At 35.0% G+C, this 15543-nt stretch overlaps 1 protein-coding gene across 1 annotated transcript; it reads left to right on the top strand.

Annotated features, from left to right (window-relative positions):
- The first annotated feature begins 1026 nt into the window (after positions 1-1026).
- LOC141814234 (pentatricopeptide repeat-containing protein At4g01990, mitochondrial-like) lies at positions 1027-3991 on the top strand. The gene is made up of 3 exons (XM_074702171.1): positions 1027-1170; positions 1358-1525; positions 2588-3991. The coding sequence occupies exons 1-3, from the start codon at positions 1027-1029 to the stop codon at positions 3821-3823; spliced, it is 1548 nt and encodes a 515-aa protein (XP_074558272.1). The 3' UTR covers positions 3824-3991.
- The last annotated feature ends 11552 nt before the right edge of the window (positions 3992-15543 follow it).

The raw sequence follows: 15543 nt of genomic DNA, 5'->3' as shown, positions 1-15543 counted from the left end.
GGTAGTAAGACCTGCTATGTTCTATTGAGCTAAATGTTGGGTTATGATGGATGCGGGGATATACAAGGATGGATAAGATAAGAAATGAGAATATTAGAGAGAAAGTCAAGGTTATATCTATTGAAGAAAAACTCTGTGAGATATGTTTAAGATAATATGAACATGTATTTAAACGATTAATAAATGTTTTAATTAGGCGATGTGAAACTATGATAAATATGCAAATCAAAACGAAGAAGAGAAACATCAAAAAAATTTGGTTAGTAATAATAAAATAAGATAAAATTATTTAAATATAGATGATAATATAATAAGGAATAGGGCCTAATAATATATAATGATCAATATAGCAGACCCCACCTAGTGGGATAAGGCTTGATTGTTGTATCTAATTTAAGCAGTGACAGAAAACTAAATATGCTAATCCCTATTTTATTTTCTATATTTTCATTAATTCTTGACATGAATGCAAGATTAAGAGATAAATAAGTTATTCTCTCTTTCTCAAGTTGATATCAGAAGAAATGAACTTGTTCTCTTTTCTACATCTCCTTTCTTCTCAAAGTAAATATCAGAATCTGACTCAATTTTCTATTCTATGATCGCTCTGTGTGACTCATCATTTGTTAAAATTGTTGCCTTACTTGTGGAAGAGTTTTAGAATTAATAATTTAATGCTACATGGCTTGTTTAGCCCTTAGATCACATACATACAGGTGCAACGTTCTCGTTTCCATTGAATATTAGTTTTCTATATTCTTCTCCAACGGTTTTTAATAGAGAATCTTCTAGCTATATATATTTAATTTTTTTTACATAATATTTGTAATTAATCCTATAAGCATTCTAGTAATGTTTTACGAAATTAATAAAATTAAATGTAAATGTCACAAATGAAAATTTTCAGGAACGATTTGGAAATTAAGAAAAACAGAAGTGCAGTTTGGGAAATTTGCTCTCCCGCCAGTGTACAAAACCCTAGCAGCGTCGCCGCCTACAATCATCGAGGCTCGCCGGTTGGAAAAAATGATCACGGCGAAGCGCTCCGTCCGACTACTCTCGATTTGGTCGGCCTTGGCGGACACGATGAGATCCCGTGCGCCGGCAGCTGCGACATCTTTGCCGGCCGACGCGCGTGTAGCGAGCGCGGTCTGGACTAAAAAAAAAGAAGTATCCGACTGCGACATCTTCGCCGGCCGACGCGCGTGTAGCGAGCGCGGTCTGGACTAAAAAAAAGAAGTATCCGACTGCGACATCTTTGCCGGCCGTCGCGCATGTAGCTAGGGCTCTCCGGACTATCAAAAAGAAGAATCCGACTGCGCCTGTAGCTAGGGAGGTCATGACTAAAAAGGAGGAGCAGTGGGTCGAACTGTACTTCCATCTGTTGCGTACGAGGGGAACTCCCGAGGGGACTGTGACGTGGTTGCTGGACGAGTGGGTGAATGAAGGGGGGCCTTTGTGCGCGGATCAGCTGAGTACGTTCGTTGAGAGCCTCCACTACAACAACGAGGCGCTCGCCCTTGAGGTAACAAAAGCTCCTCCTTGTTTGCCATTTCCTTTCAGCTTCATGCATGCATCTTCTACCTGAGTAAAGGATGGTGTGTTTTGATTATTTTTTAGTTCTCCAGGCTATGTGCAGTATAAGTTTAGGGTTCCTAAACACCATTACTGGCCTATGTAACATTGATTCTGAAAACTAAAGGATGCCCTGTATTATAGTTGGAAAATTGAAGGCAATAAAACTTGTGTTGATGTAGGCCGTGTAGATACCATAGTTTAGGGGTCACTTGAGTGATGTTCAAAATGCTAAAAGTTTCAACGAAACACAAGTGCTCCATGGAGGGATAAAATCCATGTAGCTGACCTTGAATGGAAGTCCCGTAGATGAATAACAGATGTGTCACATAAGATCTACGAGTTGGAGATCGATATTAATCTATGATAATCTAGTTCATCTTCAAGTGATCACAATGGAGAGCGGTTGAAAAATTAAATAAACAATAAGAGAAAGAGAAGACAATGGAAGTAGATATGTGCAGGAGGAGAATAAAAGCATGCTCTCTAAAATGACAAGAGAAGTTATAATTTATTTGAAATTCTTAGGGAGGGGACATAGCCTTCTATGATCAGTGGAACATTTTAAGGAGGAAACAGTCTTGAAATGTGACATAGGGGATAATAAATTTGACATCCTAATTACTTGGTGGGCAATCTGGCCCGTTAGTTGTTTGTTCCTTATTTAGTTTTGCCCCGTTACTGAATGTATAGAAATAATTTTTGATAATTAAATTGTTTTTTTTTGTAAATTGGTAGGAAACTGCCACTGTTGGTGACCTAAAATGTGAGTTTGATTTCGGTCCTTTTGCTTGAATGTTTAATGTAATTTTGTATTTTTTTTATATGTTGGTATGAAATTCCCATTTGTTGGTGACTAAAAGGCACTAATTCTTTCATAAAGATAAAGATCACATACATGATTAATGTTGTCTATTTCAGTTTCGGTTTCTCAGTCTCATTACTTATAATTCATTTGTTTTAATTTCCTCTTGGTCTTTTTAATTTCATTCATGTTTTATCTTTTTGACAGCTCATGGAGTGGATGGAAAACACCAAATATGCAGCAGAAAAGACTGACATCAATCTTGCAATGCGCCTAGGTCTCATTGCTGACGTCAGGGGTATAGAAGCAGCAGAGAAATACTTTTCAGACTTGCCTGAACCAGCCAAAAATCATCACACATATGGAGCCCTTTTGATTAGTTATGGCTTAGAGGAAATTAAGAATGCTGATAAAGTGATTTCTCCTGACGATATAGTGAAGAACCGAAAGATAACCGAAATGTCCCGTTTTTTGAGGTTGGGCCATCATGAGAAGCTTTTCGGCTGGTACCTAGAGTTGAAGTCATATGACATAGTTCCAGATACGATTACACGCTGCATCCTGATGTACTGCTATGCCTCATTGAATGACATTGAATCAGTAGAACGAGTTATAAAAGAAGCAGAGGAGGATGAAAAAATTAAGTTGAGATGGCCCGCATACTGTGCCTTAGCTTCCATTTATTGTTCAGCTGGTCTAATCACAAAAGCTGAGACTGCTCTCAAGAAGTTTGAAAAGCTTATAGATGGTCAAGATCGTCTGCCTTATCATTTTTTAATCAGCTTATATTCAAGGATCGACAATTTAGAGGAGGTGAAAAGAATATGGAAGTCCTTTAAGACTGTCTTTCCAAAACCTACCAATCTTAGCTATGTCATTATGATGCGGTCCCTAGATAAACTTGATGATATCAATGGCCAGCAAGATTTGTATGAAGAATGGGAATCTGTCTGCGTGACCTTTGATATGTGGGTGGCAAACGTGATGATAGGTTCGTATTTGAGAAAAAATATGATTCAACAAGCTCAGGGGGTTTGGGAGAAAGCTTCAGCAAGGGGCGCTGTTTCTGATTTGAAGACTTGTGATGTGTTCTTAGATTACTACTTGAAGAACAATGACATGGATTCTGCTCTTATGTGGTTAGAAACAGCAATTTCAAGGATGAAACGGAATGAGTGGAAGTTAAGTCAAGATCAAGTGGACACTTTCCTGAAAGCCTTTGAAGTCACAAAGGATGTTAAAGGGGCAGAGAGGTTCTGCCAGTGCTTGAGGCAGCTCGGGCAACTTGATTTAAATGCATATAAAAAGCTATTTCGTACCTATTTGGCCGCCAATGCAACGGATCCTACACTTCGCCAAAGGATTGAAGATGATAAGATAAAGATAAAACTGAACTCCCAAACTTACAAATTGCTTGAGAAGGTCTGTGGAGCTAATGAATAGTCATCCTTTCTAAATCATGTCATTGCTCTCCCCTATATGGACTTGATTTAGGCTATGTTTGGTAGGACGTAATATAATTATGCTTGTAATGTAATATAATGTAATCAAGATTACATTATTATGTTTGGTTGAAGAAATGCATGTAATCTTTGATTATAAGGATGATTACATTACAGTGTTTGATGTCTATTATTTTTAGTAAGAAACATAATTTTTATTATTATACAATACCAATAATACTCTTCTATTATTTTCCGTAAGAAATATAATTTTTATTATTATAAAATATCAATAATACTAATAATTTTATTATTAAAAGTATTCAATATTTAGATAGTTTGATATTCAAAAATTATAAAAAAATATATATTTATTTAATTGTTCAAATCTCATACTGATATTTTTATCAGTATTTTTTTTCAATATTTTTTATTCAAATATTTTATTTATAAAATCAAATATCTAATCTAGTAGATTAAAAATATAATACAAATTATAAATTACATTTTATTTATAAAAAAATAAGTTTGTGAGAAATAATTTCAAATCCTCACATAACATGTGGATCTTATGGATGACAAAGTATTACCACAGATGATTTTAAATCAATGTGGATCAATAAGATTTTACTCGTGGAAATGAAAATTTTGTTCCTAAGATATCTTTTTTACCACGTGCAAAATCTATTCTAAAACTTTCATTAAAATATTGTTCAAAGCAATGTCCACAAAACCTACAAGTTGTATCCCTCAAATCTGTCCACTCAATAACGTTTTTACTCAAACTTCTTTCTCATCATATCATCTGGTATAGTAAAGAAAATATTTGTAGTCTCACAATCACAATCAATTTTTCTTATCGCTTTATGTCGCTCCAACATGCTAAGACTATGTAAGTTTGTTAAAACCTCATTGACTCTCATTCTTTATTCAGCGACTTCATCATATTCCAATGTTTTACTCAATCGGTTACTTGCCTTGTTAAGTTCTTCTCCAAGAATAGTTGTCGTCTCTCTAATAACTTGAGATAAATCTTTAATGCTCTCGCTCTTTCTCCTTTTTGGCTTAGAGCTCTCTTTCTTTGATCCAAACATAAAATCTTGGCCATATGGAGCAGAATCCCCATCAACACCTATACTTTCATCATCATTTTCATTTGCAACTTTCTCTAATTCTTCCACAATATCAGCAGGAACTTGAGCATCTTTCCCAAATGCATGATCTCCACCCAAGATGATAGAAAGCTCCTCATAGTAAGGCAATGACTTGTATCTAAATTGTTCTGCATCTAGATGAGCGTTTAATAAAAAAAATTATATTAGCAACTAAACAAAAGGAAAAAATAACAAAATTTAATAATAAATTAAATTACCTTAAGATATTCAATCTACACATCGTTTTCAACTTTAACATATTTTTTTTCTAAGCTCCAACCAAAATCACTACTACCAACTCCATACAACATGTCATGTACAACATTGTGGAGCTTTTGGAAAGTTCTTAACCTTGATTCAATGTGTTGTTTTGCCTTAATTCCATCTCCAAGCAAGCTAATATCAAGCATTTGTTGTAGTTTTTGTCCATGCCCTGGCCTAAAACCTTTCTCATTCTTGTTCCTAAGCCCTCCGGTATTGTTTAATTGTATCAATGCTTCGATAAGTGCAACATCTTCCTTATTAGACCATTGGTGTTTGTTTTTTTCTGATCTTCTTGAAGAATTTAGAAGCCATGTCCACCTATAACACAAATGATTAATAGCTCAAAAAAAAAGAGAAATGGACAAACGCTAAAAGTTCCAAAAGATGGCATAAGTTACAGAAATAAAAGCAAGCTATCTATTAACATATTGTATTTAGAAATGCAATTGAAAGGAAAAATTCACAAAGTTTGGCAGATTAGCATATCTATTAACAAGCAAGCTATCTACACATTTTTCTCAAATAAGTAGACTCGTCAGGTACATTAAATGAGAGTATTTCTATTTGCACAAACAATGCTCTATCAACAACGGTCCATACACAAGTTTTATTCCAAGGATTATGCATAAGCTATTTGGTATGTCATTCGTGATTTGAATGCACATTACAACCCAGTCGAAAATTTTGTACTTTTGTAAGATGAAATATATTTGCAGGAAGCATTCAATAATTAATAGACACTTGGACAAGAGAAGGAAGAAGTTTACAGAAAATAAAAATATAAATACAAATTAATTCTTCACAAGCATATTGCCCTGATCAGAACAACAGACCACGTCAGCCCTACTGTAACAAAGATGCAACCAATTGCTATAATTTATGAACCTAGTATATGATTTCTGACCAACTGATTTAAAGAGACGTCTTGCTTAATGAAATCAAAATGAGAAAGTCGCAGAGCATGTACAGAAGGAAGAAAAGTTGAAGACTAGATCGTGCGTCGATGTCGAGAAAATCTCAGTAGACGACGACGGAGGCGGCAATGGTGAAAGGAGAGGATTACCTCGAAGGGATCTCGTGACTGCTGGCGGAGTCCGGAGCCCTGACCTTTTATTAGGGTTTTAGGGTTGTGTCGCGACCAGCGAAATCTGAGACAGGTCGTGCGAGCGGTGAAGAGAAGGTTGTACCGTCGCGCGAGAGGTGAAGAGGAGGATTATCTCGCAGCGTTCCGGCGAAATCTAAGACAGATCGCGCAATTTGTGTCGCGACGTCAATCGGATTACCTATTATTTCCTTTGTAATCTCGATTACAAAGTAAATTATCTTGTAATATAATCATGATTACATTACATTACATTACATCTTTAAAATATTATCAAACAAAATAAATTATCTTGTAATGTAATCCTGATTACATTACAAGCATGATGAATCATGTGGATCATGTTGGGTTATTGGAAGGCATCAGCTGGATGAATCATGCTTGTTGATCCTTCATCGATCTTTCATATGGTATGCATATGTTTTCATTGAAATGGCCTACTCAAGATTTCCAAAGCTTTCTTCTACGCCCATTTGATCAAAATGATGAGAATATCCTTTTGAGATAAACAAAGAGCCAATAGGAAACAGAAGAATGAAGGCAGAAAATTAAAAGTGCATTTTTTTTTCTTTTATATTTATGGTCCATGTGTCCGAGCTCACTAAAAAGTGCACTCCTTTTTATCCATATCATCAAAAGATATTTCCTGTTTTAAAATATTTATTTCATTCATAATTTAATATTCTATTTTAAAATAATATTAATTTAAATTTTATCAAAAATACTTTAACATGGTGCAACTTTGATCAATTAGCATCCTTAGATTCTAGTTGCACAAAATGATTCATAATATATATACTCATAAAATCATAAAAATATGGTTTTACAACTATAAAACTGATTTTTAAATTAATTTGCACCATTAAAATTGATATTAAAGGTTGATACACGATTACATAGATGCAAAATTAGCTTGGTGTTAAACTTTAAAGATCCTTTACTTAGCATCAGATTTTTTTTAAAAAAAATATTATTGAAATAATAAAACTTATGATTTTAAGGGATAAATCAATTTGCGCCATTGAAATTGATAAATCACATTGCGAAAGGGTATTTCCACAACAAAAACAAAGGAAGTAGCACTCTATACCAATAATTTCAATTAGACGGATCTATATCTGTACTGTTGAAGGTATTTTTACCTTCTCATCCAACTATGTTATTGACTATAGATTCTTGGTTACCACTCTACAGGTTTCCTGTCACAGTTAACCAAGATGGTTGTAACTCAAATATAGATATCAATTTCATTTTCACAGGGTATGTCTTATATAGACAATTCCCATTTCCATTTTATATGGAGAGATTTTTGTGGCCAGATGATAAATACACTCATGTAATTTACTCACCTGCAGGTTCTCACTATCAGGAAGGGTCAAAGGTGCTGTCAATGGTGAAAGTTGTTCTATAAAAGATGGTGGACCATTTGATGTAAAAGTTGACCTCTTATCAATATTATATAAATCTATTACTTCTTCTTTGACATCAGATTTTATTCATTTATCAATATCCTTCCAGGTTTGAGATGCTTTTCTAGTATCTATATTTGTTAGACAAATCTATCTTAAAGTAGCCATGACACATCAAGAATCGTTGTGAGCAAGGTTGTCAAACTCGCGATTCCAGTGTCGACTCGGTTAGGGGTGCACAAACTCGTATCGTAAATTCGTATCGTAAACTCGTATGAGTTTACAGATAATCCAAAAAAGAGTTATAAAATGTCAAATAATATATATTTGATCATAACTTCATAAGAACAATCACTATTTCACATATCTAATAAAAAAGCATAAACATAGTTATCAACAACATGTTTTCACATATAAAAAAAAGACTAAACATGAAAATTTAACATGAAAAGATATGAAATTTTCAAAATTTATGTTTCAACATCAAGTTACAAAATGACAAATTTAAAATTTCATACAAAAATAGTCCAATAGATACACCAAATAAGCTTCCATTGTCCAAATTTGATAAAAGAAAACATCAAACAAAGATTTCCTTTGTTTATCGAGTTTGACCGAGTTGACTCGCGAGTTTACGAGTTTACAAGGGGGGCCCGATTTTAAGCTGATTCAACACGGAATTGAAATAATAGTTCGTAAACTCGTAAACTCGCCGAGTTGACTCGCGATTTTGACAACCTTGGTTGTGAGTCAGAGGCCAGAACAGTGGAATTATGTATTTCTCTGTTATATACATTACTATTAGTATTTATTGCCATCTTGTAATATATGAACTTTAAAGTTACAATGCCCAATTATAGAGGGTCATAATTGAAGTTGTGGGAATGTATTTAGTCTCTATTCTATATCTTAGTAACATTTGTATTGTATACAAAGATAGACTCAAACTTGATTGCATACATTGTTCTAACATCCAGAGAAAAGAATGTGCCATTCTTGAAACTAAAATTTCATCTCTAACTCTATTTCCTATTTTGTGTACTAAAGACAATTTCAAGAATAATTTCTAGTCTAACTTGACCTTTCAATATTAAACTATATTCTCTTTCCAAAGATGAATTCTGAATCTCTATTAGACATGTAACTTAGTCCCACATGTGCTTATTTATCAAGACAGTGCAACAGCCAAAATTTTCCATTCTGTCTTTGACTGCAGCTCCAATAACTTACTGTCTCCTGAAATTACTTTTTAAGTCTTTATAACTTCTTTGCAAGTTCTGTGCCCCTTCATTTCTAAGCATACATTGTCTGCATCAAGATCCTAGGCAAGACCCGACCACATCTAATCCCAAGGGCTTAGACCAATGTGTGACTCATATCTAGAACATGCCACAATAAAATTGTATTTCATAAGAACGGAAGAGGTACTAGTGTACATAAGTTAATAAAAAGGAAGCAGTCTTTATTACAAAAAGAAAAGTTACAAAATTCAAAGAATAGGGGCTAATAACAGAAAGAACAAGTTACAAAAAGATGGCTAGAAAAAGATGGGTAGTTTAAAAACTCATTAAGGTTGATATTTTGAAGTGATGTTTCTCCTCTTCCCTCATTCCCTCAAGTGATGTTTACCTATTGCTAATAGAAGCATGGTGATTACTACATTATCTTTCTGTTCCAATATCTCTGTTTTTAGGTAATTGTTAGATTTTTTTTTACTTTCTTTCTCTTCAGTCTTTATCATCTTCTTGCTTTCTCCAAGGAAAATGTCAGACATTTTTTTTTATATATCTGGATGGTATTCCGATAGAGATATGAAAGTGCCTAGGGAAACAAGGTATTGAATGATTACAAAATTATTCAATTAAATATTTAAAATGAAAAAAAAATGTATGATCAGTGAGGGCAAGCACTCTAGTTCCTTTATATAAGAACAAAGGAGACATAAAATTATGCAAACTATAAGGGTATTAAACTAATGATTTATACTATGAAATTTTAAAAAGGAGTAATAAAAAAAAACTTAAGAAGGATACAAAGGTGATCGAAAATCAATTTGGATTTATGATTGTCGACAATAAAAGCTATATATCTTTTCATGCAACTAATTGAAAAGTATTGAGAACAGAAGTAAGACTTACATGTGGTATTCATCAACTTAAAAAAACTTTACCTAAAAAAATTATAAGGAGAATTCTAGAAAAGAGAGATGTCAGTGTAACTTATATTGAAATACTTAAGGATGTATATAAGAATGTAATGACAAAAGTAAAGATTTTAGGAGAGTAATCGAAGTGTTCCCTATAAAAATAAAGTTACATCAAAGATCAACTCTAAGTCCTTATCTTTTTATACTAATTATGAATGATCTCCCTAGATATATCTAAGACACGGTACCGTGATGTATGTTGTTTGTAGATGATATTATTTTGATAAATGAAACACGTGAAGAAGTAAATGCTAAATTCGAATCTTGGCGAAAAACATGGGAAGCGAAAGGTTTTAGACTTAGTAGAGTAAAGATAGAATATATGAAATTTAAATTTAGTAATATTAGATATAATGAGACAATTATTAAGATAGGAGATGACAAGTTATTTGTAATCGAAAGCTTTAAGTATTTAAGATAATTTTTTCCAAATGATGGAGGGATTATGAGATGACTTACATAAAATACAAATAGAATGGTTGAAATAGAGGAGAATGTCAAGTATTTTTTATGATTATAAAATACTTCTAAAACTTAAAGAAAAATTTTATAAAATAACGGTTAGATTTGCTATGTTATATATATGGAGCTGAATGTTGGGTTATGACTCAAATACATGATCATATAAGAGTTGCGGAGATGAGGATGTGAAGGTGGATGCGGGGATATACGAGGATAGATAAGATAGAAATGAAAACATTAGAGAGAAAGTCGGGGTTATATTTATTGAGGGACAACTCCAGGAGATATATATGTTGATGATATGAACATGTATTTAGATGATCATTAAATGTTTTAGTTAGACGATGTGAAACTATAACAAATATGCAAATCAAACGAGGAAGAGAAAATTTTAAAAAGACTTGGTTAGTAATAATAAAATAAGATAAAGTTTATGTAGGATCGAGTTGACCGACTAGAAGGGGGGTTGAATAGACGGTTAGAAAATTGAACCAGAATGCACTCGTCTCTTAAAAAAAACTTGGTTGCAACAGATCGTTGCTTCCAAGACAATGATGCTCAACTAATGAATACTCCTTATGGCGGAGAAGTCTTACAACTGAGAACTCAAAAACTTAGAGAGAAAGAGAGATTATAATTCAATGAATGCCAATACTCTAAAACTCTAAGTCTATTTATAGCCCAAGAGAATAAACCTAAATCGTTGATCATAGATGAACTTTCTCTTGGCCGTTGATCCGTTGATGCAATCCTAACCATTGATCAGAGATAGGCTTTAATTATAACCATTGATTAAATAAAGATAAACTTTATCTTTAATAAAAGATAAAGATAATTATCCTTAGTAATAATTAAGTATTTATCCTTTGTATAATAAAAGATAAAAACTTAATTATATTTTCTCCCTTTTTTTTCTCTTCAAACGTCACATCCAGTCAAAGTCTTTTCTCTGGTCAAAGTCTTTTCTCTGATCAAAGTCAACGGTCAAAGTCAACAGATTGACTTTTGTTGACTTTTTGTAGAATCGTCGGTTGGGTGATTTCTGGCCAACCGGAGTTAGGCTCACCCGAACCCGACTCCGGCCTTTCGCCCTTCGAGCGTGCTTCCTCCCGGCTTCTCGTCCTTCGGACGTCGCACACGTCCTTCTCGCTCCACCGGCGTACTCTTCCATAGCTTCTGCGTCCCTCGGATTGCACCGAGCTCGTCGGCTCACTTCCCCGCACAATCCTTCTCGTCCGCTACGTCTTACGCTCGACTTCCTCTGTACCTAAGCTCCTCACTACAAAAAAACACTGATTTTGGGACGAATTCTGCAACGAATTTTAAAAAAAAATTCGTCGCAGAATATTTTGCGACGAATTTTGCGATTTTTCGTTGCTATAAAGTCGCCGCCAAGTTTGGCGACAAAATTTCTCGTTTCGTTGCAGATATTTGCGACGAAAACTAAAATTCGTCCCCAAATTCGTCGCAGATTTGCGACGAAAATAGAATTCGTCGCAAATCTGCGACGAATCATTTTCGTTGCAGATTTGCGACGAAATTTTTTCGTCGCAGATTTGCGACGAAAATCGAATTCGTCGCAAATCTGCGACGAATCATTTTCGTTGCAGATTTGCGACGAAATGTTTTCGTCGCAGATTAGCGACGAATTCCATTTTCGTTGCAAATCTGCGACGAATCTGATTTTCGTCGCAAATCTGCGACGAATTTGGGGATGAATTCTGGGATGAAATAATTTTTGTCGCAGAATTCGTTGCAGATTTGCGACAATTCTGGGACGAAATCATTTTCGTCGCAGAATTCGTTGCAGATTGGCGATGAATCTAGTTTTCATCGCAAATCTGCAACGAATTTGGGGACGAATTTGGCGACGGAATCATTTTCGTCGTAAAATTCGTCGCAAAATCAAAATTTTTCTTTCCTACCCCTTTATTTGGTGATTATCCCATAGATACAATACACGATCCAATCGGATCGAATCAAATTTTACAAATAACCTGTACACATATTAATATCAATCCACATCCACATACACATATCAATTCACACAAATTAAAATCACAAACATCCACATCTATATATATCGTCAATCCACATTCTACAAATTATTATACATATCAATCCACATCCACATACATATATCAATATATGTAATGTCAAGAGGGTTGAGGATAAAGAATTAAAAAGATGCAATAGAATCATTGTGCTCGTTTTTGCTCTCCGGAGACTCTGCTTCTTTCTCCGTCAGTATCTTTTTTTCTCCTGCATAAGAAAACATGATAAAGAAAAAGTATCATTCTTAAAATTAAAACTTAAACCTATAAACTAAATATGTAAAGACACTTTAGGAAATATATAAAATATATTTTAGGAAATATTTTATGTTAAATAAAATACACTTTAAAAATTATTCTCTACTAAAATGAATGATTTTGACTATCACCTATATGATGCCAGATTTGGTAGAGAATGTAGCTCTCTAAAACATGATATAATACAAAAAAAGCTTTGTATTGAATAATCTCTAACAAGTATTGGACCTCCTAATCAAAATTTACCAATTTAAACTAATAATAAGAACAAAAAATAAAAAAGGACTTCAGACAAAGTTTGTACTACTTACCTCTAGTCTTAAGTATTCCTCTCTCCATACATCACGTCTTCAAAGATCTAAAAAGATGAACATTTGCATCCTATTATTGTTACTGCCAGATGGCTATCTTGTTGAAAATAGAAAGCATTTTAAGAACAAATCATCTGAACAAGAGGACTCAATCCAAAGGACCAACAAAGTTTCAATCCAAAGGGCCAACAAAATGCAAATTAGAGAACCTAGAATGACTAGCAAGTTCATATGCATGACAAACATTCAGTCTTGTTAATCATAAATTCATTAGTACAAAATACAGGTAAGTACTATGGGGTCACCGAACTATAATAATTATATGTAAAAGTTAACAGAACGTAAAAAAAACACAGACCTGGTCTTGCAAAATTGATTGTGTTACAGCAGGAGCATCTTACATTTTTTGCACCTCTATTATACATCAATAGAATTCGGCAGCCACCACATACAAGATGTGCCATCTCCATTCCTGCATACCTGGTGATTTAAACTTCCACATTGACATATATAATATACAAGCAGAGAGTGGCCTATGGCGTAACAATGCACAATTATGAAGTGAGAGGAATGGCGCATTTTGTAAAACTAAAACATAATTAACTCATTGGTGTAGCCTTGAACTATGGTATTACCATTGTTAACAAATGCTCATAAAGATAGACATGCGGCAAAAAGGCATGGGAGAATTGCACTGTTACAAAATGGTGGAGAACTAGGATATGAGATTAAACTGTTCTGCACCCCATACACATCATGGTGGAAGAAACAAATTCAAAGCTTCTTCTTTGGCAACCATATTTTAAAATACACATTTTAGTTAAAACATTAAGAACAGAGGAAATAATATAATAAGTGTGGAGAGAGGAGGATAACCATGGTTGTACTTTAACATCAAGAAACTCAGGGTATTGATTCTATGACTTGCTACCTAACCCCTAGAAAATATTCCTAATACAAGCATAGCCTTAGAACTTGTAGCAAAGATAGTATTGCAACAATAATACACAAACCCAAGGAAAACATACATGTAGAGAAATCAACCCATTCAATAAGAAAAAAAAAATCCAAAAGAAGCACCTGGAGGGGGGACTGCAGTTATGTTGTTGCATATTGCACAACATACATTAGTGGCTCCCCTAGGGTAAAGAAGAACGCTCCTGCAACCATTGCAAACAAGTTGTCTCTGCATGTCTGTAGTAATCATAAACAACGCATCAAACTATCGGCAATTTAACGTGGACGATGTCTCTCCAGCAGCGCCGGCGGTGAAAAACATAGGAAAAAAAAACAAAAAGGAAGGAGGAAGCTTACCACGTGAGGAGGAAAGATTTCGGAGAGAACTCGGCCAGAAATCAGCGAGATCCGGCGAGGGAGAGCTTCGGCGAGGGAGAGATCGAGGGAGAGCTTCGGCGAGGGAGAAATCCGGCGAGGGAGAGCTCCGGCGAGGGAGAGAGATCCGGCGAGTGAGAGATCCGGCGAGTGAGAGAGATCCGGCGAGGGAGAGGAGTTTCGGCGAGAGCTGCGGCAGAAACTTCGCTGCGGCAGAATCTTCGATCGCGTGGGAGAAGAAAAGAAAAGTTCGGAGTTAGGGATTTAGTAAGTTTTTTGCAACGAAACCAACTTCGTCGCCAAATTCGTCGCCAAATTGGCGACGAATAATCACATTCGTCGCCAAATTGGCGACGAACAATAAAATTCGTCGCCAAATTGGCGATGAATCGGGCATTCGTCGCCAAGTTCGCGTGGGAGAAGAAAAGAAAAGTTCGGATCTAGGGTTAAGTTTTGCGACGAATCGGAATTCGGCGCCAAATTCGTCGCCAATTTGGCGACGAATAATAAAATTCGTCGCTAATTTTGCGACGAACAATTAAATTCGTCGCCAAATTGGCGACGAATAGTGTATTCGTCGCCAAATTGGCGTGGGAGAAGAAAAGGGAAATTCAGATTTTAGTGAAGTTTTGCAACGAAAACCTTATTCGTTGCCAAATTCGTCGCCAAATTGGCAACGAATTTCTTATTCGTCGCCAATTTGGCGACGAACAATTTGGCGAAATTCGTCGCCAAATTGGCGACGAATAGTGTATTCGTCGCCAAATTGGCGTGAGAGAAGAAAAGGGAAATTCAGATTTTAATGAAGTTTTGCAACGAAAACCTTATTCGTTGCCAAATTCGTCGCCAAATTGGCAACGAATTTCTTATTCGTCGCCAATTTGGCGACGAACAATTAAATTCGTCGCCAAATTGGCGACGAATAGTGTATTCGTCGCCAAGTTCGCGTGGGAGAAGAAAAGGAAAATTCAGATTTTAGTGAAGTTTTGCAACGAAAACCTTATTCGTTGCCAAATTCGTCGCCAATTTGGCGACGAATTTCTTATTCGTCGCCAATTTGGCGACGAACAATTAAATTCGTCGCCAAATTGGCGACGAATAGTGTATTCGTCGCCAAGTTCGCGTGGGAGAAGAAAAGGAAAATTCAGATTTTAGTGAAGTTTTGCAAC

This window comes from Curcuma longa, chromosome 21 (assembly GCF_044706935.1).
Source record: "Curcuma longa cultivar G26 ecotype Majalengka, Jawa Barat chromosome 21, ITB_CL_G26_1.1, whole genome shotgun sequence".
Classification (NCBI taxonomy): domain Eukaryota; kingdom Viridiplantae; phylum Streptophyta; class Magnoliopsida; order Zingiberales; family Zingiberaceae; genus Curcuma; species Curcuma longa.
This window is presented reverse-complemented; position numbering and strand designations above follow the sequence as displayed.